Source organism: Tenrec ecaudatus, chromosome 2 (assembly GCF_050624435.1).
Source record: "Tenrec ecaudatus isolate mTenEca1 chromosome 2, mTenEca1.hap1, whole genome shotgun sequence".
Lineage (NCBI taxonomy): Eukaryota > Metazoa > Chordata > Mammalia > Afrosoricida > Tenrecidae > Tenrec > Tenrec ecaudatus.
Window position 1 is genome coordinate 164,310,940 of NC_134531.1, and position 27,465 is coordinate 164,338,404.

At 49.1% G+C, this 27,465-nt stretch overlaps 1 protein-coding gene and 1 non-coding gene across 4 annotated transcripts in view; both read left to right on the forward strand.

The window, feature by feature from the left end:
• GALNT10 (polypeptide N-acetylgalactosaminyltransferase 10) overlaps positions 1-27,232 on the forward strand; it is a 270,449-nt gene extending 243,217 nt beyond the window's left edge. For 2 of the 3 annotated variants that reach the window (XM_075541866.1, XM_075541868.1), the window contains 5 exons: positions 990-1,097; positions 15,567-15,788; positions 17,573-17,689; positions 23,636-23,785; positions 24,498-27,232. In XM_075541866.1, coding sequence (XP_075397981.1) covers positions 990-1,097; positions 15,567-15,788; positions 17,573-17,689; positions 23,636-23,785; positions 24,498-24,656 — 756 coding nt within the window. In that variant the 3' untranslated portion in view covers positions 24,657-27,232. The remainder of the gene's footprint in view (positions 1-989; positions 1,098-15,566; positions 15,789-17,572; positions 17,690-23,635; positions 23,786-24,497) is intronic. The other variant, XM_075541867.1, reaches the window with a different exon arrangement.
• LOC142441721 (U1 spliceosomal RNA) lies at positions 21,049-21,211 on the forward strand. The gene has a single exon (XR_012783073.1). It is a non-coding gene; the product is annotated as a U1 spliceosomal RNA (small nuclear RNA).
• Positions 27,233-27,465: the final 233 nt, after the last annotated feature.

A 27,465-nucleotide genomic window follows, 5' to 3' on the forward strand; every position in this document is an offset into this window, starting at 1 on the left:
ACTCCATAGCTCCTGAAGGGCCTCCCAGGCTGGGACTCTCCCCGGCTGGCCATTCCCAAAACAATGGAGCAGACAGTGTCCCCTCCTTCCCTGAAAACTTCCCACAGCTGACTCCTTCCTCTTCCCTTTGAAGCCCTCACAAGCTGGCCCAACCCCTGTTCCTGCCACCCCTTCCCCTCCATTCCCTCTGCTACCTCCACTCCAGGCCTCTGCTTCCTCTCTTTATGCAATAAACATACCAAGCTCAGTGCTACCCCAGGGCCTTTGCACTTGCTTGTGTCAGCTAGCGCTAGACTTCAACTCTGTGCCGCCACTCCCCCCTCCCCCCCCCCCGCACACACACACAAGCTCTGCATCATTAAACAGGTTTCTCGGCCTCTCTGGGCTTCCCTCTCCCCGTCTGTCTAATGACTGTGTTATCACCTGGGGTCCTGGTGGTGTAGTGAATACACATTGGGCTGCTAACCACAGGTCAGCAGTTCGAATTGACCAGCCACCCCGCAAGAGAAAGATACGGCTTTTTACTCCCGTAAAGGTAAAGAGTGACAGTCCTGGACACCCACAGGGGCAGTGCTGCTCTGTCCTATAGGGTCACTCTGAGTCGGCACTGACTGAGTGGCAGTGAGTTGGGGTTTCTTGGGTGGGATGAGAAAGCCCACGTTGCCGGTTTCCTGATGAGGCTTCAACATGCAGCTCTCGGTGGGGAGCAGGTCCTCGTGCGGGCAGCAGTTCTGCTGCCGCGGCCGCAGTCACTGCCCCTTCCTCCCCTGGTGCGTGCCGTGAGCCGAGGCTGCAGCAGGCAGTCCAGCCTGGTGCTTTGGTGAACACAGTAAGGCAGCAGTTCTCAACCTGTGGGCCACAACCCCCACAGGGGTCGCCTGATTCATCACAGTAGCAACATTACAGTCATGAAGTAACAACGGAAATAATTTTATGGTTGGGGAGTCACCACGAAATTGAGTCCATCTTCTCTCGCCTCCCTCCGGCAGGTGTGGATGTGTGGGGGCCGAATGGAGGACATCCCCTGCTCCAGGGTGGGCCACATCTACCGGAAGTACGTGCCATACAAGGTCCCTGCTGGAGTCAGCCTGGCCCGGGTAAGTGAGGAGTACCTGGGAGTGGAGGGGCTTCACCCTAGACCCTGAAGTGCAGCAGAGACACCCTGAGGCACCTGAGCACTTACTTAAAACCTGCTTCACCGCTTGAGAGCTGTGCGGCCTGGGCGGCTTGCTGGACTCCTCCGAGCCTGTTTAAAAAGAACTCATTCTCCCCAAGGCGTCGCGTTGCCAGGGGAGTGAAGGCGATGACGTTACCCCAGTGTGGCAGAAGGAGATGGTCTAAGGTGGTAGACGTGGGAACATTTCCATGTGTTTATGTTAATGTGGAACTGAAATCAGGGTGCCTTAGCGTATCGGACCTGTGATTTCAGAGATAGGCAGAGGTGGACCTGGGGTAATTTCAAGACAAGGCCTTGCCGTCACATCCATTCTAGCTCATCCGCCGGCCCTCTCCGACACAGCTGAGCAGCCCTGGCGGGTTTCCAAGGCTGGAATTAATAGAAGCAGGATGCCGTGTCTTTCTGCCTTGGAGCAAACTGGGTTTGAACCTCAGGCCTTTGGATCAGCAGCCTGGCACCTAACCACCGCCCCACCATAGCTCCTTATGTAAAGAAACCTATTAAATACTGAGTTCTGGGGTGTGGTGTGTTGGGGACAGCCTGAGATCCACTACTTAAGTGTTCTGGGGAATCAGGGCGGGTAACTATGTGTCTTTTCTGCCCCCGCCCCCACCTCTACCTCCTCTCCACGTCCATGGCCAAAACCACGTGTCCAACTAGTTCATGGCCTCAGACGGATTCATTTGTATCATTGCTTGAATTAAATCGGGCTACAGATCACAAAGGGAAATCTATCAGCCAGAGGGGGTTTTTTGGTTTCTTTGGGTTTTTAAAAAAAAAATTTTTTTGCAGGTTTCCCCTGTGATCTCAAAGTACAGTGTTCCTATGAAACCTTCCTGAAGCCAAAATGGAATAAACGGAAAGGCAATCACTGTTCATTTATCTGGGGGGAGGGAGGAGGAAACTTTTGAGCATTCTTGGGCCCAAATTAATAACCTACCAGATAATACCGGTAACCCGTATAGCTTACCACCGCACTGCCACGCAGTGTCACCCTGAGGTGGCCGACGGGCAGGTTGGGTTTGGTCTGCACTGCTCTCCCCCTAGGCAGGGCTTTCCAGTGTCTGAAGGAGAGAAGGGCAGAGGGAGCCGGAGAGACAGACGCAGAGCAGCCGCGCTGCAGGTGGCCTCCCGGAGACCTGCCTGATTGCTACCTAGAAAAGGCCGTGGGGAGAAGACGCTCTCGGTGGCCAGCTGTGCCTTGAATAGGAGGGGTAGTCTGGGGGGACGCCATGGACGAGGCATGTGGGGGTCCTCGTTTACCCTACAGTATAGTAATATTTCACCAGCTCCTAAGAAGAGACTTTACAACAGTAAGCGTCTCTAAGGAGAGCAAGTCAAGGAGGCCACAGAAGGAAATGAAGAGGCGGAGGGACCCCAGAGGGAGGTTTGGGGAAAAGTTGGAGCTGTCACCGCAGTTTGTGACACCCCCAGCCTTCTATTATACCAAGCCCTCATGGCAGGCCTGAGCCTGTTTGGGGCAGAGCCACAGCTTCCCTCTGCCCTGTCACTACCTCCTTGCCCTCCTCATTTGCCGGCCTTCATATGCAAAACACGAGTCCCTGGGACCCAAAAGAGCTGTTGGCCCAGGATTCATAAGTGGGCCTGGGAGCTCTAAGGCCCCAAAGCCAGTGGAGGAGGCAGCATGGCTGCTTTCCCAGCCGGCAGTCCAGGAAAAGAGAGTCGGCAGTGCCCTCTAGTGGTAGAGGACCTAACAGCAGCCGCCCACGAGGAAGGAGTCCAAGATAGGGACTCACCCAGATTCAAGGGACAGGAAATCATGAGGACACATTTCCTACTCTGTTTAAGTCCCGCCTGATGAAGTCACCACTTCCTCCAGTCGCGGAATGTTGTGGATGATGGCGAACTGTGTAACTCTTCAAAAAATCCCTGAAGGGCAGCCCTCATGGGGAGCATCCACCGTTCCCTGAACTCCCTTGATTTGCACTTCCGTCTGGGGAAGAGGAAAGCAAAGCACAGAGATGCTGAGTAACTAGTCCATGGTTAGCCGCTCAGCAGTGGAGCCAGAATCCCCAACCCCCTTTAGGGCGGACAGGAACTCCTGCTGATGTAGTGGTTACCAGTTGAGCTGCTAACCACAAGGTCAGCAGTTCGAGACCACCAGCAACTCCTCAGTAGCGAGAGGTATTCTACTCCGGTGAAGAGCTGTAGTCTCAGGAACCCACAGCAATCGTTCCACCATGTCCTGTAAGGCCACTTCTGAGTCACAGCTTGCTGGCAGTGAGTTTGTTTGAGTGAATTGGGGCTCAAAGATGCCTGCTTTATATAGCAACTGGTACTACTGTGGGTTAAGCTTTGGGCTACTTGCTGCAAGGTCAGTGGTTCAAACCCACTAGCTACTCCTCAGGAAAAAGACCAGGCTGTCTTAAAGAGGTATAGTCTTAGAAACCCAATATAGGCTCACCGTAAGTTTAACTGCAATGGACGATAGTGGGTTTACTATTAGTATCCGTGTTAGAATCAGCATCAATGTTAACAATTTGGGATAGTTTATCTCAGAGTTCTATAGGAACTCTGTATTTAGGCAGTTTACCTACCTTTGTGCAAAGGATATCATTGCTGATATCAGATGGATTGGGCTGGAAACAGAGCATACCAGAAAGATGGTTAATTGTTTTGTTTTTTTTAATGACAATGCAAAGGCAGTTGACTGTGTGGACCACAATGAACTATAGATAACCCTGAGAAGAATGGGAACTCCAGGCCACTGCATTGTGCTCATGCAGAACTTGTACTTGGATCAAGAGGCCGTTGTGTGAGCAGAACCAGGGAATACTGTATGGTTTCAAGTGTGACAGGGTTGTATCCTCTCACTCACTCTGCATGCTGAGCAAATCTACATGAAGCTGAACTACATGAAGAAGAATGCAGCATCAGGATTGGAGGACGCTTATTAAAACCTGCAATATGCAATGACATAACCTTTCTTGCTTGAAAGCAAGGAGGACTGGAAGCATTTGCTGTTGAAGATCATAAATTGCAGTCTTCATTACAGATTGCAACTCAGTGTACTGAAGACCAAAACCCTCACAACTGGACCAATAGTAACTTCACGAAAAGTGGAGAGAGCGTTGAAATTGTCAAGGATTTTGTCTTGCTTGGATCCACAATCAATGTTCATGGAAGGAGCAGTCAAGAGATCAAAAGACACATTGCATTGGGTAAATCTGCACAGGACCTCTTTAGAGTATTGAAAAGCAAAAGTATTTGAGGACTAAGATGCACCTGACCCAACTCATGGTATTTTTTATTGCCTCATATGTATATGAAAGTTAGACATTGAATAAGAAAGACAAGAGGAGAATTTGAAGTTGCATTTGAATTATGGTGCTAGAGAAGGGTATTTAAAGCGTCAGAGACTGCTGAAAGGACAAACAAATCTGTCTTGGAAGAAGTAAGACCAGAGTGCTCCTTAGGGCAAGGATGTAGACTTCGTCGTACATACATATTACATACTGTACTCCAGTCCCTGGAGCAGGACAGCATGCTTAGAAAGGTGTGAAAAAGAAGGCTCTCGGGGAGATGGAGTGACACAGCGGCTTCCACCATGGGCTCGGCCCGAGAGCAATGTGGCGACAGTGCAGGGCCAGGCCCTGGGGCCTCCTGCTGTGCCCGGGGTCCCTGTGAGGAGGAACGGGCTTGAAGACACCCAGCAGCAACCTCCTTTGGAACCAGCTGTGCTGATCGCTGTTTGACTTTAAACCCATCCATTCAGCATCGGGTGGTACCCCATCCCTGTCTTTCTCTCTTTCCTTCGCCCCCAAAGGGAGCCCTGAGCCTCTCAGATCTGATGATGTGTAGGTTTGCAGGACCACACGGACCTCTGGGGCCTTGCATTGCAATATCTAACAAATCTCATTTAATTTCAGATTCAAAACATTTGCTCGATGTTTTACCACCCAAATCCTAAACCGTACTACCTAACCTATCACCTTAAACCATCAAATCCTAAACCATCATCTCCTGGAACATCATGTCCCCAGGTTCTTGCTAATAGCCACTGCCATAAAGCCAATACCAACACACAGGAACCCTATAGGAACTCAGTGCTCCCCAGGGGTTCCAAGACTAAATCGTACAGGAGCAGGCATCCTCATCTTTCTCCCACTGAGCAGCTGGGGGATTTGACCTTGAGGTTAACAACACATTGGTTAACACACACACACCCGCCCCCATGTGACCATGGCCAGAAAAGAGGGACACTACCATCTCACTGATGTTGCACAGACTTCAGAAGACAAACCACTGGGCAACACGTCATAAGGGCGATGCGGGAAGGATGCGCTGGCCACCAGCCCTGTCCGCCTCAACAGGTAGCCAGTCTCCTTACTGCGTTTGCTATAAAACCCTTCCTGTCCCTGCCTTTGAAGCCTATCCAAAAGTAGAAGCTTATCCTAGGATCCAGGCAAATATCTAACTTGGCTACAGCAGTGCATTCAGGCCTCAGGTGGGATTGGAACCTGGAATCCCAGGGGTTGTTGACGAGGGACATGAGGACCATATAAACATCCCAGGAGTCTTGATATGACTCTAAAAGGTGAGATGTCATAGATATGTGTTTGTTCGGTTCTCCAGATGTAAAGGTGAAACTGAGGTACAGGGAGACAGGCAAACATAACTGACAGGACAAGGGAGAGCAGAAACACAGTTTTATTAGGGGGAGCTCCCAGATGATGTTCCGTGACCTAGGCCAACAGGTCAGGGAAGTCGTGCTCAGCAGCTGGGGGGTGCGGGTTTTTTAAAGGTGGTGAAGAATGTATGGCAATTAGAATATGGGGTCTGGAAACTCCGAGAATTGCTTGTTGACTCTTGGCGGCTTTCTTTGAACGCAGAACCTCTGGTTTCACTGGTTGTCTTATCTAGTGGTTATCTTTCTGGCGCCATCTGCTGCTGACCTTTGGGATGTGCAGGGAAGCATGCGCAGGGCCCGGACCTGGTTCAGCTTAGTCCAAACAGGGCTGCCTAGTTCAGACCCAGCCCAAGCACTAGAGAAGCAAAATCAGTGAGGATTGTTATGTTTGTGTACAGGGACTTATATCAGGATAGGGCTTACACAGTTGTAGAAATAGATAAGACCAGTCCAGTTCAAATTAGGCTTCTCCTGAGTCATGGAACCTGATGAGAGAAGCAGGAGGACAAAGCCGAGAACAGCAGGGGCACAGGTCACAGATGCAGAGGTCTAAAGTGAGCGGAATGAATCCAGCTTCGCGGCCCTCTGCGGGCTCCTAGGATTGGCAGGCGTCACAACAGGAGATCCAGAACCACATGCAAGTCCCAGCTCCAGCAGAAGGCGAAGGGCCAGAGAGATTCAACTTCTCCTCTCTCTCTCTCTCTCTCTCTCTTTCTCTCTCTCTCTCTCTCTCTCTCTCTCTCTCTCTCTCCCCGCCCCCCCCCTACAAAAATACATATGACAGTACGGGGTGCCAGCAAGCTGAGACCCAGTTGATAGGTTGGGCCACACCCCTAGACTTCCCCAGGAGTGTCTAGTAGACATAGCCCCTAACCTTCACCGAAATAAACATGAAGATGGGGCAAACAGTTGGCACACGGTTGGTAACCAAGAGGTTGGGGGTTTCGCCTTTCTCAGCGGCACTGCAGAGGAAACATGGTGATCTGCTTCTGTGAAGATTGCAACCAGTATGGCCAGATGAGGCAGTTCTACTCTGTCACCCCTGGGGTCGCCCAGGCCACAGAACAAGAGTGTAAGCAAAACCAACAGCAGAAATAAATAGAAAATCCTTTACTTCAGTCATTTGTACAAGTCCCGGATCTGGGGAAACGGGCTTGTTGAGTCGCATCTTGAGAGTACATTCATGCCATGTGAATTAAAATATTAATTAGTGAAAGTATTGGTATTCACTCGTTAAAAAATAGGAAGCAACAGGATCCTGTAAGAATGAATCACTCTGGGAAATTTCAGCACTTGCCAGTGGTCAGAAAGAACCCCCATTGTTTCCTTTTCACCTGGGGGCCAAGGCCCTGGGTGGCCAGCCTGCAGGAGTTGGGGGTTGATGCTGTGTTGGAGTGTTCAGGTCCATAGACTCTGTTATACCGTCAGCTCCCCTGAGTTTTAAAGGACACGCAGCCTCGGTCAGTGCAGTGGCCTGGTGGGCATGGCACTGTTCTCTGACCACTTTCCAGGGAAAGCGAAGCAGCAGCAGAAAGTCCTGTCCTTTCTGGGCCAGTAAAGCAGAGCAGTGAGTAGATCCTACCTTCAGGCCAGCGCCTCCCTCGTGTTGCCTGCCTTCCTCAAGACTCAGGAGCCAGCAAACGGCAGCTCACAGGCCAAGCCAAGCCCCTCTCGTGTTTTTACCTGGCCTGTGAATTCAGACGGCGCTTCCTGATGTTTTCAGGTTGCATGGTTGGCAGGTGCCTTCTAGTCAGCGATGACTCATAGCAACCCCCGGTCGGACAGAACGAAACGCCTCCTGATCCTGCACCGGCCTCCCCATTGCGGCCACTGGCCACTGTGTCAGTCCTACTCATTGCCAGGCTTGCTCCTTTGGCTGACCTTCTACCTCACCTGGTCATCCCTAATACCATGTCCCAGCAGGTCTGCGAGATAAAGCCTCTCCATGTTTGTCTGTCAGGAGCCATCTGGCTGTGTCTGCTTCAAAAACAGATTTGTTTGTTCTGCCAGTCTGCAGTCACCAGGACCGTAGTTCACATAGTTGGGTAAAAAAAATTTGTTTAAAGGAATAATATTTTCTGATACGTAAAAACCCATCTCAGTGCCCATGAAGTTATAGTGAGCCTAGTGACATGTGGGTCGCACGCTGGGCTTCTAACATTAAGGTGAACCTCGAAAACCCACCAGCTATTGCAATGAGGAAAGATGGGGAGACAGTCTGATCCCTTTAAGCTTTACAGCCTCTGACACCCGCGTAGAGTCACTCTCAACCAGAATCTGACACCGCGTAGAGTCACTCTCAGTCAGAATCTGACACCACGTAAAATCACTCTCAACCAGAATCTGACACCGCGTAGAGTCACTCTCAGTCAGAATCTGACACCCGCGTAGAGTCACTCTCGGTCAGAATCTGACACCCACGTAGAGTCACTCTCAACCAGAATCTGACACCACGTAAAATAACTCTCAACCAGAATCTGACACCCGCATAGAGTCACTCTCAGTCAGAATCTGACACCGCGTAGAGTCACTCTCAACCAGAATCTGACACCCGCATAGAGTCACTCTCAACCAGAATCTGACACCACGTAGAGTCACTCTCAACCAGAATCTGACACCGCGTAGAGTCACTCTCAACCAGAATCTGACACCACGTAGAGTCACTCTCAGTCAGAATCTGACACCGCGTAGAGTCACTCTCAACCAGAATCTGACACCGTGTAGAGTCACTCTCAACCAGAATCTGACACCACGTAAAATCACTCTCAACCAGAATCTGACACCCGCGTAGAGTCACTCTCAGTCAGAATCTGACACCGCGTAGAGTCACTCTCAACCAGAATCTGACACCCGCGTAGAGTCACTCTCAACTACAATCTGACACCGCGTAGAGTCACTCTCAACTACAATCTGACACCGTGTAGAGTCACTCTCAGTCAGAATCTGACACCCGCATAGAGTCACTCTCAACTACAATCTGACACCGCATAGAGTCACTCTCAACCAGAATCTGACACCGTGTAGAGTCACTCTCAACCAGAATCTGACACCGCGTAGAGTCACTCTCAGTCAGAATCTGACACCGCGTAGAGTCACTCTCAACCAGAATCTGACACCCGCGTAGAGTCACTCTCAGTCAGAATCTGACACCGCGTAGAGTCACTCTCAACCAGAATCTGACACCCGCGTAGAGTCACTCTCAACTACAATCTGACACCGCGTAGAGTCACTCTCAACCAGAATCTGACACCCGCGTAGAGTCACTCTCAACTACAATCTGACACCGCGTAGAGTCACTCTCAACTACAATCTGACACCCGCGTAGAGTCACTCTCAACCAGAATCTGACACCCGCGTAGTCACTCTCAACTACAATCTGACACTGCGTAGAGTCACTCTCAACTACAATCTGACACCGCGTAGAGTCACTCTCAACCAGAATCTGACACCTGCGTAGAGTCACAACTACAATCTGACACCGCGTAGAGTCACTCTCAACTACAATCTGACACCCGCGTAGAGTCACTCTCAACCAGAATCTGACACCCGCGTAGTCACTCTCAACTACAATCTGACACCCGCGTAGAGTCACTCTCAACCAGAATCTGACACCCGCGTAGAGTCACTCTCAACCAGAATCTGACACCCATGTAGAGTCACTCTCAATCAGAATCTGACACCCGCGTAGAGTCACTCTCAACCAGAATCTGACACCCCAGTAGAGTCACTCTCAATCAGAATCTGACACCGCATAGAGTAACTCTCAACCAGAATCTGACACCGCATAGAGTCACTCTCAACCAGAATCTGACACCGCGTAGAGTCACTCTCAATCAGAATGGGCTCAGGGCCGTGGGTTTCAAGTTGTATTGGAGCACAGCCCCGCCCATTATCTACACATTATTGTGGGCTGAGTCGGGCTGCTAGTCAGTAGTTCAAATCCACTAGCCACTCCACAGGAGAAAGATGAGGCTTTCTATTCCTGTAAAGAGTTGCAGTCCGGGTAACCCACAGGGTCAGTTCTACTCTCCCCTATAGGGTCTCCATGAGTTAACATCAACTTGATGGCAGTGAGTTTGAGTTTGGTGGGCTACTTCAGAGTAGATTATCTGATGAGACTCTCTTGTCTTCTACACAGGAAACATCTGCCATTGACAAACTAGCCCCGAGTGTAGAGACAACATCTGCTGACTTAGCCTGACCTTCTCTCAGAGGCGCCATCTGCACTCAGGCAGAAATGAGGGACAACAACCTCACAGGGCTAACTCTCCCTAACTGTCAGAGAGTGCTTTGGATTGCAAACAGAAAAATACGATAAAATAAACCTTACGATAGAGGGAGAGCCTGGAAAGGAAGTTCAGTCTGAGGGAATTTCTCACAATGGGGCCGGGGTGTGTGTGTGCAGTGGTGCTGTGTGAGGGCATTGGAGGAAGCCATTTAAAAGCTGGGATTCTGTACCTCCCCACCATGTGGTCCTCACAGATGGAATGAGGTGTTTTCATGGCAATTCTGTGAAAGAATGTACTTCTCTAGATAGGTTTATGTGCATACTGGTATTGCATATAGTAGACCTACAAAGGGTAACATTATGAAAACTTCTTGGCCATAACCAAAAACCTTGAGGACGGGCATGCATGGGGCTTGGGACCATAGTCCTGAGGGACATCTAGCTCAATAGCGTAACAGAGTCCGCAAGGACAGCCTACATCCAACTTGGATGAGTCGCACTTGGATTCTTAAAAGCTGGCAGGTGGCCCTCTATGGGCTTCTTCTCCCTGCCTGGAGCAAAGAAAAATGAAGAAACCCAAAGATTGAAGAAACAATTAGTCTAAAGGGTTTAGAAAAGATCACGTGAGCCAGAGCCTCCCCTACCCTGAGACAAAAAGAACCAGGAAGTGCCTGGCTTTCACTACAACTTCCCTGATTGTGGTCTCAATAGAAGATCCTAGACAGAGTGGGAGAAAATCAGAGAACAAAATTCAGCATCCCCAAGATGTGGCCCTTCGACAAAGCCTTTAAACCTAGAAGTGAGCTCACGCCCATGATCACCTTTCCAAACCACAGGCATGCCTCTACAGTGACCAGCGATGCCCTAAAGAATACACTGTTCGAGGCAACCAGAGAGGACCGAAAGGGCAGCATTTGCCCCAAAACACAGTTCAGAAGGCTGGCAGGGACGGGAAAGAAGGACAAATAGAAACAGAACCAGGGAGGAAGCAGGAAGAATGTTCTTACGTTGAGTGGATGACAACTAATGTCTTGATACAAGATGAGTTGTTGCTGGTGCTGTTTGACATTGAATCAGTTGCAGCCCACAGCAAGCTTATGCAAACAGAGCGAGACACCAGCCAGTCCTGCACCGTCCTCAGCACTGCTCCTAAGCGTGAGCCGGTTTTTGCAGGCACAGTTTGATCCTTCTCCTTGCGTTCCCTCCTCTTTTTCACTGTCCCTCCACGCTGCTCCACATGATGTCCTTACTATGTCCAAAATACGTAACACAGAGTCTCGCCGCAGATCGGCTTGTCCTTTTACCAGTCCATGGAAAAGTCAGCATTCTTCTCCACACCATTCAAATGCATCAATTCTTTCTGTCTTTCTTAGTCAAAGTCCCAACTCTCATATGCAGTGAGGCAATGGCCAATACTATAGCATGGGTTGGGCGCACCTTTGTCCTCAAAATTACAGCCTTGATTTTCTATAGTCGAAAGATGTTTTGTGCAGCAGATTTACCCAGTGCAATGTGTCTTTTGATCTCTTGACTGCTCCTTCCATGAGCATTGATTGTGGATCCAAGTAAGACAAAATCCTTGACAACTTCAACACTTTCTCCACTTATTGTGAAGTTACTATTGGTTCAGTTGTGAAGATTTTGGTCTTAAGTACACTGAGTTGTAATCTGTAATGAAGACTGCAATTTATGATCTTCAACAGCAAATGCTTCCAGTCCTCCTTGCTTTCAGCAAGGAAGGTTATGTCATTGCATATTGCAGGTTGCTAATAATCTGCCTCCAATCCTGATGCTGCATTCTTCTTCATGTAGTTCAGCTTCATGTAGATTTGCTCAGCATGCAGAGTGAGTGGGAGGATACAACCCTGTCACACACCTTTCCTGACTTGAAACCATACAGTATTCCCTGGTTCTGCATGAGCACAAAGCAGTGGTCTGGAGTTCCCATTCTTCTCAGGGTTATCCACAGTCTGTTACGATCCACACAATGCCTTGGCATAGTCAATGAAACACAGCAATACCTCTTTCTGGTATTCTCTGCTTTAAATCAAAATCCATCTGGCATCAGCAGTGATAGACCTCATTCCACGTCCTCTTCTGAATCCAGCCTGAACCTCTGGAAGCTCCATGTCAATGTACTGCTGCAACCATTATTAGATGATATTAAGCAAAATTGTACTTGAATGTGATACCAGTTGTGTTCTATAATTTGAACATTCTGTTAGGTCACCTTTCTTTGAATGGGTACAGATAAGGAAATTTTTCCCATCAGTTGGCCAAGTTGTTGTCTTCCAAATTCCGTGGCATAAACAAGTAGGTGCTTCCAGTGTTTCATCAGTATGGTAGTTATATAATCTGTTGTCACTTGGGGACTTGAGAGGATTAAGATTAAGGGGTATAGTTTAGTCTGTCAATCAGGTCATAGCCAATGAGGCCTCTGTGTGAGCATGGCCTTCTCCTGAGTATTCTGGGAAATCCAGGATTTCCTCCTTGGAAGTGGGAGAGACTCTCTGGACTCACTTCCTGTGAGACATCCCTAAAGAGAAGCCACATGAACCTACCCTGATTCAGCCCTAGAAACTGGAGGAGCCACATGGAGACCCCTGTCAGCACTGGGATGTTTCTACCGCCACTGACTTTGCACCAACTGGCCTGTAATTGACCTGCATTTGGTGTCGTTGCATGTGTTTCGTGAGTCTGAAGAGGACTTTATACATTGGTATTGGATATATGGGCCAATATTGGACTTATGGACTTGATCTGGACTGGGCTGGGATATTTTCTGAATGTACAGTTGCTCTTGTATATAAACCTCTTTCTTACACACATGAGTGTTCATGAATTTGTTTCTCCAGTCTACCCAGACTAACACAATCAGTTTGTTGAAACAGTTGGTGTTCCATCTATTCCTGGAGACATGTTTTTGGCTAATTGGTTCAGTAAACTTTCACCCATATTTCCATAAATTGTGCTAACCTAGAGAAAAAAAACCTGTGGAATCTGAAGCGTGTTATCTGTGGCCGCTGCCCTGATGGGTTGATCGCCTCCAGAATGGCCTTCCAGGTGATCGCTGCCTTGGAAGGAAACACTGAGTGGCAGCTGTTTCGGATAAGAGCCCTTGGGAACTGAACGGGGTGGGCTGCTCGGTAGGGTGAGACTGGAAATGCTAGTGCGATGGCTGTGAGCTCCTTGGCCCAGAGAAAAGGGGACTTGGAGTTTCTAGGTAGAGAACAACCTCTCTGATGTAACAGAAGAGACAAAACAAAACTCTGAAAAATCACCAGATTTGGCAACTCTCCTGTAGCTGCCATACACCAAGCTCTTGAGAAGGAGTTGATCTCTTCTCAGGAAATGAGTCCATGTGTTGTCAGTGTTGGGTTTGTTGTTTTGTTTTGTTTTCATAATATTATCAGTGATTTTCTCCTAAGATGCAGTGTGCTATGAAAATATTTGAAATTGCTGCTACTTTAAAAAATAATTCTTCTATATCCCCAAGTCTGCTAACCAACAGGATGTTGGTGTCCTTACTTGTTGCCTTTACTTACATATCATAGTCAGTTGTTTTTATGGGTTTTTTTAATCATTTTATTAGGGGCTCGTACAACTCATCACAATCCATACATGTGTCCATTGTGTCAAGCACATTTGTACATTTGTTGCTATCATCATTCTCAAAACATTTGCTTTCTGCTTGAGCCCTTGGTATCAGCTCATTTTTCCCCTCTCTCCCCGCTCCCCACTCCCTCATGAACCCTTGATAATTTATAAATTATTATTATTTTGTCATATCTTACACTGTCTGATGTCTCCCTTCACCCACTTTTCTGTTGTCCATCCCCCAGATATGATGCTATATGTAGATCCTTGTAATCAGTTCCTCTTTTCCATCCCACCCTCCCAGTATCGCCACTCTCACCTCTGGTCCTGAAGGGTTCATCTGTCCTGGATTCCATGTGTTTCCAGTTCTTATCTGTACCAGTGTATATCCTCTGGTCTAGGCAGATTTGTAAGGTAGAATTGGGATCATCATAGTGGGGGTAGGGGGAGGAGGACATTTAGTAACTAGAGGAAAGTTGTGTTTCATTGTTGCTACACTGCACCCTGACTGTCTCCGTCTCCTCCCCATGACCCTTCTATAAGGGGATGTCCAGTTGCCTACAAATGGGTCTTGGGTTCCCAATCTGTACTCCCCCTCATTTACAATGATTTGATTTTTGTTCTTTGATGTCTGATAACTAATCCTTCAACATCTTGTAATCACACAGGCTGGTGTACTTCTTCCATGTGGGCTTTGTTGCTTCTGAGCTAGATGGCCGCTTGTTTTTTTTGTGTGTGTTTTTTTTTAACTGGTTATCCTTGGGCTTCATAATAAAGATCAAAGTAACCTTCTTACCTCAGATCCCAACTGCTGGGGGAATTAGACCTTTGATTTCAAATTACTTTTTGTTTTCACCCTATGACATGATTAGAATTTCTCTAGTTGCTAATGTCAGAAATTTAGGTTGGCTTACGCAAAAAGAGAATTTATTGGTTCATATACCTCGAAAGTCCTGAGATAAGCTGGCTTCAGGCACAGGTGGATCCAGGGACTCAATGTCAGCATGTGCTTCTTGCCCTAGGCTCTGCTTTGTTCCCATGCTGGCCAAAGGCCCAACACTCGGCTGGCGTTGTAGCCAGCAATTCCAGCAGAAGTGGAGCCACCCTCATCAATAGTTACCACACAAAAAGCCATTGCCCTTTGTTTCTGACAAGCTTGGCTTGGGTCCGTGCCTACTGCTGGCGACCCCCTGTAGCCAGGGGTCTCTGTAGTCCCACAGGCCATCCTCCAACCATAGTGACTGAGAGTGGGGCAGCTGTGCTTCCGAAAAGGAAAATCAGGCAGAGGAGGGGCCATCACCAGGATGGAAGAGGAGGAAATGGAAGAAGGGCAGACAAAAGCAGTTGTCCATGGTAGCATCTTTAAAACATCCGGATGGACATATGTTTTGGTTTGGTACCACCCAGGTTACTTGTGCCTCCTGTGGCGGAGAGGACATCCCTGTGGGTTTCCCGGGCTGGATCTTTTTCGAAGGAGAAGGTCTTTTTTCCCACAGAGCAGCCAGGTGGGTTCAAACCATCAGCATTTTCGTTTGCAGGACAGTTTCCATTGTCCCACCCCAAAACAAACTTGCTGCTCTCCGGTGGGCCCTGGCCCAGCCACCTTACAGGGCAGAGAACTGCCAAGAAGGTTCCGAGACAGTACATCTTCATGAAGCAGAGCATCGGAGGCTTTCAAACTGTTGGCCTGCCGGCTAACAGTCTTGTTCCTTAACCATGGTGTCACCCAGGCCACCTAGAGACAACTCAGATGGCCTTTGAAACCATGAGCCTGCCATTCCTGTTGTGGTGGGGCTCGGGCCCAGCTGCAACATAGAATACAAAAGGCAGGCCTCCCTCTGCCAGGCCTCGGTGCCCACCCCTGCCACCTATTCCTCAGAGGGCCTGACCCTCCTCTGGCTGTCGCCTTCCAGAACCTGAAGCGAGTAGCGGAGGTGTGGATGGATGCGTACGCGGAGTATATTTACCAGCGCCGGCCCGAGTACCGCCACCTCTCCGCCGGGGATGTCGCTGCCCAGAAGAAGCTCCGCAGCTCCCTCAACTGCAAGAGCTTCAAGTGGTTTATGACCAAGATCGCCTGGGACCTGCCCAAGTTCTACCCACCCGTGGAGCCCCCGGCGGCGGCCTGGGGGGAGGTGAGTCTGTCTGGAGGGTTGGATGGGAGTGGCATGTGCAGAGCCCAAGGGAAAATGGGGAGCCCTGGTGGTATGTGCACTGGAGCCAAAAGGTCAGGGTTCAAAACCACCAGCTATTCCAAAGGAGAAAGACAGGGCTTGCTACTCCAAAAACTCGTTACAGTCTTGGAAACTCACAGGGGCAGTTCTACCCTGTCCTGTAGGATCACTGTGATAGGGCATGGGTTCCCTGGCAGTGAGAGAAGAGGCAAAATGAATGCCCAGGCTTCTTTTCAGAAACAGGGCAAATGTGCCCGTAAAGGTATAAAGTAGGAAATGGTGTGCTTTCTTTTCTCTCCCTCCCGTCCTTCCTCCTGCCCTCCTCCCCCAAGTGCCCATGTCAGTTCTCCTCCCCTCCCTCCTCCATTTCTCTCTCCACGTATTAGATAATGTTCCAAGTAAAAACAAGTTACAACTTTAAATCGCCAACATGAATTTTACCCTTCATCTTTACCTCGGGTAGTGCTGGTTTTCCCTGCAAAAGTGCGAGCATTTAACTGGAGGGAAACTGCTGAAATTCCTGATGTATACCTCACACCTTGTCTGGGCCCCAAAGAAGAGTGTCGCTCTTACCAGAACGGTGGAAACGCAGCACCAAACCAACTCGGGGCTTTCACTTCACTTCGGGGGCCATGCTCGCCCTCCCAGCAATCTGGGCCTTTTGCTCGCTCTTAAGGAAGATGGACAAGGGAAGGAACCGTGGGCTGGCCATGCTTCCTCTGCCCTCCTGTGTCGCCATTTGCTGTGTGATGATTGTCTAATACGAGGGGCTTCTAGAGGTTCCTGGGGAAGTAGAAGAGGTCTTGGAATGTCCCACCAGCTTCTGGAAGTCCGCTCGGACAGAGAAGGAACCAAGCAGGAAAGGCTGTGAGGGTTCTCAGTCGTTCTTGGTTCTCAGGGTGCCGGCAGGCCCCTCAGAGTGGACAGAAAGCAGCCCTCTCAGGCCTGCCAGGGCCTCTGGCCACTGGGCACAGGCAGGGAGCTTTCACTGGATGACCAGGGCCCCTGAGCGGGGCTGTCGGGTTTCCTGGTGCTGCTGTCATCAGATTCCATGGTGACGGCTTTAAAGACGGGGATTTTTCTTTCCCTGGTGCTTCTGACCTCATCCTGGTGGGTTCCACGCTCAGCAATGGCCCTGAGGTTGACTGGGTCCCTCGGATTGTGGAGAACCTTCGCCAGACGTGTGTGTGTGTGTGTGTGTGTGTGTGTGTGTGTGTGTGTGTGTGTCCGTGCGCGCGCCTGCTCCAGCCTTTGTGTAACTCAGAAATGATTCGGTTTGGAGCCCACCCTACACTGGTAGGCCCTCACTAACACAATACAAGAAGGCCAGTTTCCAAATAGGATCATATCCACAGATATCAGGACTAGGGCTTCAATGCCTGTTTTTGGAGGGACGTAAGGACACTATCCAATCTGTAACAGGAACACTGTTTTGATTCCCAGGCCTCCTGAATCAAATTTCTCCCAAAGCAGAGCCAGCAAGTCTGCATTTCACCCATCCACGCCCACCAGTACCCCCCTATTCCCCTGCCTGGGGCTTTGGGGCTCTCAAAACCAGCATGTTGAGGAGCTGCTCTGTGGTAACTTTATTCCAGGCACTTCTGGCAGCCAGGGCAAGCTTCATGAGGAGAGCTCAGCTCAGATTGCCTAAGATCCCTGCCCAGCCTCGCCTCTCACCCCAGCAGATGCCTGGTGGGTGGCTCGCCGCTGTGCTTCATGGGTTCTTTCCTCCCGCCCTCTTCCAGATCCGCAGTGTGGGCACGGGGCTGTGTGCAGACACCAAGCACGGGGCCCTCGGCTCTCCGCTGAGGCTAGAGAGCTGCGTGCGGGGCCGTGGGGAGGCCGCCTGGAGCAACATGCAGGTAAGGTCCCTGTGGGACAGCAGCAGCAGCCCTTCCTCCATCCCATCTGCAGTCTGGAGTGCCCTCATGGTCAGGGCTAGAGGAGGGGCCGTGGGTCAGCAGTGATGGACATGAGTGTCAGGATGACTTTATAAGCGTCATCTTATAGGGGAGGGTGGGGGACAAAGAGGGAATCGATCACAAGGATCAACCTATAACCCCCTCTCAGGGGGATGAATGATGGAAAAGTGGGTGAGAGGTGACAGAGGATGATGTAAGGTATGGAAATAATAATCTATAACTTATCAAGGGTTCGTGAGGGTGGATGGAGGAGGGAGGGGGAAGAAATAGGGAGCTGATATCGGGCTCAAGTGGGAAGAGAATGCTTTGAAAATGATGATGGCAGCATATGTGCAAATGTGCTTGACACACTGGATGAATGTTTGGATTGTGATAAGAGATGTAAGAGCCCTCAGTAAAAGCATTAACAACAGCAACAAAAAGAGCCATCTATAAAATGGCTCCAGGAAAGAGGCCTTCAAGCTGTAATACAGCCATAGGACAAGGCTGTTTGGGCTGCCAGTGATGGGCATCCTGCCAAAATGGCCTTGACCGAAAAAGAGAGACTGACAGGCATCTCCACATCACTTGACTCGCTGCTGCCGCTTCATTCTTAGCCTGGGCCTCCCCGTGTGGCAGCTGGAGGTGCAGCAGAGCCCTCAAGACCGACCTCCAGGACCCGTCAGGGGCTTCACGCTATGGCTCCCATGAGCCAATGACTGTCCAGGCCTGGCTCAAACAGCCACTCCCAAAGGGCGTCCTCTTGGAGAAAGGAAAGGACAAGAGTGTGGCTTCCCAAGGGATGGTTCCCAAAGAGTGAGGGGTACAAGCCAGCCTTGCTGGACCAGCCACCTCCCTCCAGGCGCCTGCATTTAGTTTTCTGTGCTCCTTCCCTCAAGCTGTTAGCACAGCGTTAAGAAAGCAAGAATCCAGGAGAGATAAACCCCTCAGGAACAGTAATGGGTGCAGCGATACCAAGAGGGCAGGGGGAAGGAGTGGGGAGAAATAGGGAGCTGATCGCAATAATCGATGTATTGGCACCGCCGCTCCACCCCCCCCCAACACACACACACACACAGACAAACAACAGAAACATGGGTGAGGGGAAACAGCAGCATGTGTAAGATATGAAAATAATAATTTATAAGTGTTCATGAGGGTTGGAGGGGATAAAAGAGCTGATACCAAAGGTTCAAGTAGAAAGAAAATGCTTTGAAAATGATGATGGCAACATATGTAAAGACATGACTGATACAATTGATGTATGGATTGTTACAGGAGCAGTAAGAGCCCCAATAAAATTGTTTTTGAAAGAAAGAAACCCACAATGCAGTGACTCTGGCTCCCAGCACATGCCTACCATCTCTAAGTGAGACCCCTTGTGGGATTGTGGATGTGAAGGTTGACAAGGCACACCCCGGTGGGCCCTCCTCAGCAGTGCTGCTCACTCTGCTCAGATAGGGACCCTCCTTGGGTCCTGCAAACTGTGTGTGGCTGCTCACCCACCGGAGCCCCACTGAGACCAAGAGAAGCATGGGGTCTGGGCAGAGAGTGGACTGGGAGGGAGACCTCACACAACCTAGTGAGTGGCAGGCAGTCCACACTAATGCCTGAGGAGAAGTCACTGAAACAAGCAACAGCATGATGCTGGGTTTGTGGCTGGGCCCTTCTCTGCCTTCTGAGGAGGAAACATGGCAGCCAAGCTCTCCAGTGGAATCTGTGCCCCTACGGCCTCAGCCATTCGGAGCAGAGAGCCTCTGAAGGGAAAATTGTGAATCTCAAACACACCAAGATTCTGAGTCATGATTTGATGGACTGCTCTCTCAGTTATTAATATGGCAAAATAAGCAAGGATATAGGGAATATCAGCAACAGGGTCAGATCAGCAATTCTAGAACATTCCATCAAGCAAACCATGATAAAATACACATTCTTCTCAAGTACACAGGGAACATTTGCCAAGCAGATCTGTATCCTCTGATATAAATAAGTTTCAATACACGTATAAAGGATTCCAGCCATGCAAAGTATATTCCCTTACCACAATGGAATTAATTAGAAATCAATAACAGGAAGGTCTCTTCAAATTCCCAAATATGTGGGAATGAAATAACACACCTCTATATAGCACACAGATTAAAGAAGAAACTAAAGGGTAGGTTAGAAAACATTTGAAGTGGATGAAAATGGGAACACAGCTTATCTGAGTTGGTAGGCTACTGTCAAAGCACATCTCTAGTAGCTGTGCGGCTGCCTGCGACAGAAAGGGTGTCAGGTGAATGCCGTGAGAGACGGCAAATGAAAGCCAAAGTAAACAGAAGGGAGGAAGTTACAGACACAAATGATTACCAGCATTGAGGTAAACATGATACCACTGTAGATTCTATAAATATTCAATGTGCAATAAGGGATACTTAAATACTAAATATAAAATACTTAAAAATACTTTTTTCCAACAATTTTATTGGCATATAATTTACATATCACACAATACAATAGTTCAGTCACATCAAGAAGAGTTGTACTATCATCACCACAATCATTTCTAGAACATTTATCAGAAGAATTTTAGTGCCAATAAATTTGACAATTTAGAAAAAAAAGGACAAATTTGCTTACAGGCATATGCTACCAAAGCTCACTCTTGTAGAAATCGATAACATGCATAGCCCTATTAAACAAATGAACATTAAAATTAAAAACATTCGCACAGATAGAAATACAGGCCATATAAATTCACTGATTAATTGTTTCAAATGTTTATGTAGTCAGTGTTCCATTAGACAGTCACTAGTTTTATTATTTCTTGGGACTGTGGCAGGGGAGGTAGGTGGCGAATGGGGAGCTAATAGTACAAGAGGGAAGAAAATGTTCTGAAATTGTGTTGTTGATTGTACAACTCTTCATAATTGAACTATTGAATTGTATGTTACGTGAATTATATGCCAATAAAATTGTTTAAGAAATGAAATGTTGTAAATTCTATGAAAATACTTCCAGAAATTTATAAAGAAACTAACTCATTCTGTGAGGCCAACATTACTCTGATAACAAAACCAAACTAAGGCATTGCAGGAAAATCATAGAGCAGCATCCCTCGTGTAACAAGTGCAAGAACTCTCAACAAGATGCCAGGGAATCGTGCCCAACACTTTATGAAATTGTCAGGCAGTGTTTCCTTCTGTTGGGCACAGGGTCACTATGAGTCAGGACCTCCTGGATGGCCCCAACAGCAGCAACAGGAAAGGGAAACAAGACAAGACCAAGTGCCGTTTATATTAGGAATGCGTGAGTGTGTAATACAAAATTAACCAATGTGTACCCTTACCTGCCGGGGGAGACACCATGATCACAAAGGTGGTTTTCCCAGGGCGAGGCTTCTCCATTGCACTCCGGATGTGCTGACCCCTGCGATTTCCCCAAATGTGGGAAACTCGACTGCATAATTGTGGTAGTGGGGGACTGCGTTCGCACTCTCCCCTTTAAAAGAAAAAAAAACTAACCAATGTGATTCAATATGTTAACAAATATATTTTTTTCAGTTTATATATTCAGATTCAGATATTCAGATTAAATTATTCAGATACTATCTAAATTATATGTGTATATATATATAAAATCACCTCAATAAATCCAAAAGAAAGGATTTCTCAAAATCCAACACCATTCTTGATTTAATTGAAAAAGTAAAGAATTTGGCAACAGACCAAGAATAAAAGGGGACTTCCTCCGCTTGGTAAAGGGCAACAGGTTTGTGGCAAATCACCACTCAACTAGTAGGCAGCAGGCTGGTGGTTGGGAGACCCCCAGAGGCCCCTCAGGAGACAGGCCTGGCAGGCTCCTGGAAAGGCACAGCCCGGGAAGCCCTGTGCAGCAGTCTCTTCTGCATATCCGGTTGCCATGAGTCACAGGTGATCGGACAGCACCTAACAATGGCAGCAGCATTATACCATGGAAAAACCACAACAGAATCATGCCAAATTAAACCTATCGCAGACACAATGCTCTCTGCTGTGTGCTTCCATTCGTATTCATCTGTTCATTAGCGGCACTGACAGACCAGTGAGTGGCTGCCCCGGAAGGCACAGGGAAAGATGACAAAGAAACACAATGACATGTTTGGGGATCATGGATATGTTCATTATCTTCATTGTGCTGATAGTTCCATGGGTGTAAACATGTGTCTGAATGTATCAAAGTATACACTTTAAATGCATATCATTTATTATATGCCAATTATCTTCAGTAAAGCTACTAAACCACAACTGAAAACTATCAGCCAGATGCAGTATGTGGACCTGGTTTGAATTCTGATTCAAACAGGCTGACTAGGAAATTAAATTTATAAAGTATTCAAGAATACTTATACTCAGAATGTTTGATAGCATTAAGAAGGTATTGTTACAATAATGCAAGAACTAAAAAGTAGTGTGTTTATATGTGTGTGTTTGTATGTATGCATACAAGTGTATAGATATGTGTGTACATATCAACCCTATAGAACAGGTTAGAACTGCACCTATGGGTATCCAAGACTGTAAGTCTTTATGAGGGAAGCCTCATCTTTGTCCTGCAGAGTAGCTAGTGGGTTCAAACTGCTCACCTTGAGGTTAACAGCCCAGAGCCTAACCTGTTACACCACCAGAACTCCTTTGGCACATATAAATATGTCTATAAATATAGATATGTGCAACGTATATGCATCCATATACTTAATTTATATATAATATCTTAATTTAAAATATAAAAATTTATATACAATAAATCACATAGGGAGCACCAACATGAATAATTCTTAGACTTATTTAAACAGTGTGTGATTGGTTTAGAGGTCCCGAGGCTAAGCACCACAGTCTTGTGAGACAAGTCAGTCAGATGGTTTAATATCATATGTAAAGTTTATGTTCTATATCCTAGCTTGGTGAGTAGCCTCAGAGATCCTAAAAGCTTGTAAGTGGCAATCTAAGATATAACTGCTTGATAGCTGAAGTAAAAGAGAAAGCAAGAAACCAAAAACTCATAAAAAAATTAATCCACAGGCCTAATAGCTTACATGAACCATAACCTCATCCACCCTGAGACCAGAGGAACTAGATGGTGCCCTGCTAACTATAAACTGGTCAAAGCAGGAACACAGTTAATGGATCCTGACATAATGAGAGCAGTATAAGGAACAAAACTCAAAATTTTTAAAAGACTAAACTAATTGAGCCAGTTAAGACTGGAGGGCTCCTTGACACTGTTGCCCTGAGAGAATCTTTAAACCTTGAGCCAAAACTATCCCTTGGGGTCATCCTTTAGCTAAACAGAAATTGGCTCATAAAATAAGCAATATCGTCTTTGAGTGCTCTGTTTCATTAAAACAATCATCTATAAGAGATCAAACATTTACTCAAAAGCAAAGAGAAGAAGGTAAAGGAGCAAGGAAACTAGATTACTGGAAAAGTAACGACCAGAAATCATGAAAAAGCTAATACATTGCGAAAAAAGTAACCAATGTCCCAGAACAAATTGTAGAAAAATTGTTAACCAGGAACCTACTTTGCTATATAAAACTTCACGAAATCATAATGAAATATCTTAATTAAAAAATGTTTTTTTAACTTTTGGTTGCTCTATGGTACTTAGCATGGTACTTACACCCAGCATGATGTAGTATCGGGAATCTGCTTCAGACTAATAAGCAAGAAGGAGGTAGGGGAGGGGTAGTGGCAAGACTATAACCAAACGCCATGAATTGGTAATTATCAAAGCTGAGTGGTTGGGGTGGGAGGTTTGGTCAGTCAATCTCTTCTGGGCCTCGGTGTGTAAATATGTCTATGAGGAAATAAATGGGTGCGGGTGGGAGGACGAATGAAAGATATCCCTGGTCTTGCTGTCCCTCTCAAAGCATCCTCCTGTGCACAGGTGTTCACTTTCACCTGGAGGGAAGACATCCGGCCCGGAGACCCCCAGCATACCAAGAAGTTCTGCTTTGATGCCATCTCACACACCAGCCCCGTCACCCTCTATGACTGCCACAGCATGAAGGGCAACCAGCTGTGGAAATACCGGAAAGTAAGTCCGGAGTCTATGTGGTGCGGGAAGCAGGGCAACTTGCATGGTGTGAGCAAAAGCCTTTAGAGGGGAATGCCTTGGGAGTGTAAGTAGCTCAGCATTTGGACACAGCTGAAAGGTTGGCAGTTTGAACACACACACACACACACACACACACACGGGGCACCTCTGAAGAAAGGCCTGGTGACCTGTTTCAGAAAGGTCCCAGCCTTCTAATCCCCATGGGGCAGTTCTGCTCCATACACAGGGTGCTCATGAGTCAGAATCCACTTGACAGCAACTAACAGCAGCAGCAGCAGCAAAGGGATGGATCAGAGTTAACAAAGCAAGACTCCCCATAGAGCTCACATGCACACTCAGTCCACGCACATTCCCTGGCCAGTTCTCCAGTTGCTCCATGCAGACTGTAAATCCAGATTGTGATGTAGCGTTCCCAGATTCTTACATGTCGGCAGTTTGACTCCTTAAGAAATAAAAATAATAGCCAGTGTGAGAAGGTGGCAGTGGAGACAGGCAGCTGCAGGGCCCAGGCCACGCGTGGCACTCGCGATGTCTGCCCTCATCCCAGTGGAGGGTCGAGAAGAAAGCCCACGGGGTGGTGAGCAGCTAGCCAGCCACGTCCTCCCTGCTCACTGCTGCTGCGTTGGCTGCGGCCGCGGTTTGACGTGGCTATCCCCAGTGCTGCCTGGCTAACAAGCTCCCTGTTTTGTAGGACAAGTCCCTGTACCACCCAGTCAGTGGCAGCTGCATGGACTGCAGTGAGAGCGACCGCAGGATCTTCATGAATACCTGCAACCCCGCCTCTCTCACCCAGCAGTGGCTGTTTGAACACACCAACACAACAGTCTTGGAAAAGTTCAATCAAAACTGAAGCCTGGCATCCCCTTGACAAGCCTGGCCGGGGCCCGCTCTGCCTGCAGCCTTCTTCTCTGAGGGTGGCAAGGGGATCTGGGCTCTGAGCTGTCATGGGTGCTGGTCACACGGGTCAAGGTGAAGAGGCTCTTGCAGCCACACTGCCCTGGCCCTTCAGGACCTGTGTCTTGGGGGTGAGCTGGGAAACAGACACAGAGAGGCCCCAGGTGACAGTCGAGCTGGCCCTCAGCACTGCTGGTGTCAAAGGAACCAAGCAGCATCTGTTCACTTTGTCACCCTGTCCCCTTGAGCATCCCATAGAAGAGACGGTGGTACTGTCACTGTCCCAAACCACCATGAAATGAGTCCTGTGCAGTCCCCGGGGGGCTGCCACCGTTGAAGGTCCTTTAGAAAGAGGCATACTTTGCCTGCTCGGGGTAACTGAATAGCACCCGTGCAAACATGGGCCTGCTCCAGCCTCTGCTTCCACAGGGCTGGCACTGCCCAGCTTCTACGGTGCCACAGCCCCAGGGGATCTGTCTGGAGGCTGCTCCTGGGCCCCAGCAGCCGGTGGCCGCCACTGGCCAGCACGTGGGGGTCATGAGAGGTCCCCAGTCCTTTGCAGCCACACAGGAGCCCTCCCTGGTCTCTGGGCCTGTGGGTGCTCCTTTCAGATCTCTCAACAAGGACAGCCCCTCCCCAGCTTCTCAGGGCTGGCCTTCAGGTGCCTGTGGGCCTGTGGGAAAGGCCGGGAGGCAGCTCTGCAGTCTGGGGACACATGCTCAATCCCAGCCCATGCTTCCATCCCCCTCTCTCCACCCCCGGCAGTTAGTTGCCTTAAGAGAGGAACCAGGTGCTCACCTGACAAAAGCGTGGAGACCTCCAGGGTGGACGGTGGGCAAGCCGCCTCGCCTCCGACCTCATTGTGGTTCTAGTTCTCACTAGAACTCATTCAAGAACTCTTGTCATCCGATCCCTCGCTCTAGGGTGCTACCCACAGGGCTGGGATTCTGGCACCCAGTGTGGCTCACTAGACTGGCATGCTGAACGGCTGCCAGGCAGCCCGAGCTGAGAGAGAAGCTGTGAAGCCCAGTCTTGCTGGGGCGGGAGGATGCGGGGGCCGCTCCGTCCTGGTCCTCAGAAGAGAGAGAAACCCTGGAACCACCCCACCGCCGTCCCAGCTGCAGTCTCATTTGCTGTGAAGGAAGTCAGGACCCCAGTGTCCCGTGGCCAGGTGTGCCCCCAGCTCTTTGCCAGTCCTCCATGGTGACGTTTTGCTTGGGTAACTGCGTGTCATATCCTGGAGGGCTCCCAGGCCAGCCGGAAGCATCTCCGTAACCAGCCTGCCATCCTCGGGTTTGGAAATGGAGGCTGCACTCCACCGCCTACAGGCGGCATCCACCAGCTAGCCCGAGAGGGCGCATAGTCAGTATTCCTTAGGGTGGGTTGTGCCATCTATCAATGAAGTCACTCCCTCTGGGAGCAGAGCCACCAACCTGCTGTCGCGAGCTGCTGGGGCTGGGCTGGCCATTGATGGAGGGGTTGGGGGGGAGGCAGGAGATAAACACCCCCTCCAGCACCCCCGGGAAACCATGGAGCTGGCTGACGGGCACTGCCATGCAGCCCTGGTGTTTGTGAAGCTGGCTGGTGGCCTTCTCCAGTGGGACGTCACACCTTGAGAAGTGGTACTCCTTAGGAGCAACTCAGCAGATGCCATCAAGGAGAAGGCGCCAAGGGGCCATTTGGAGTACCAAGTAAGGACCCAGCATCAGAGAGCAACGCAGCATCTTTCCAATAAAAACTGTGCCTTTTAAGAAGAAAAAAATGCAAATGTACAGTAAATCCCGAAACTTGAACCATTTCCTAGTGCCTTGCTAGACACACAACGGGGCAGAGTGGGCCAGGGGGCGGATGGTGCTGTACGCAGTTCCCGTTGGGTGAGTGTGTCTCATTCCCTGTCATCTCATTTCAAGCAGGAGCTGTTGGGCCAGAGCAGGGGTGAGACAGAGGGCAAATTACCAAGGCAGCGGGCCCCTCACTGAGTCCTGGCCTGAACGGGCCAGCATGACCTCACCGGACCTGGATCTGGGCATGCCTGTAGGTCCATCCAACCCCACACAGTTCTCGCCCTGCCCACATCACCAGGGCAGGCGGGGAGCACCAAACAGACCAGATTTCCAAAGGTCCCACTCCCAGTGGGCAGCAGCGATCCTGGTGGCCTGGGATTTCCGGGAAAGCTGGTGTACCAGGCAAGCAGGCCTCAGCCTGTCCCTCTCCAGCCTTTGGTTCCCCTTTTGAGTCTGGTTTCACACCCTCAGCAGGGCTGGCCACACGCATCACCGCAGCATTCTGGCATTTGCCACTGCCGAGCCCACGTGGCCACATAGCACCAGGAACTTGATCTGGACACCGTGGGTGACAGCGAGTTCTTTGACTGAGTGGGCAGGAATAGGAAGCCGCACCTTTGTTTTCACCTCATTTTTGGAAACTCCTGGCTCGCACCCCCTGGTGGTGCTCAAGAGAGCACAGGCCAGAACCTGTGTAGCTGTAGTCAGCATGCCCCCACTCCCCCCACCCCCACCCCACACACCATCCTTCTAAAGCTAGTGTTCTGGGGATGAGGTCACCAATCAGGACAGGGCCAAGAAAGTATCTGTGTTACCCATGGCTTTGTGCAGCAAACTTCCAGAAACTTCTGAGAGCAACCTCCATCTTTGAAGTAGAAGCAAGGCCATGGCGGCAGCGCCCTTCACAAGCATGCTTACAAAGAGGCACCCAACCCGTACTCCAGGGGCCTTTCCACCTTGAAAATGGCCCAGGAACTTTTG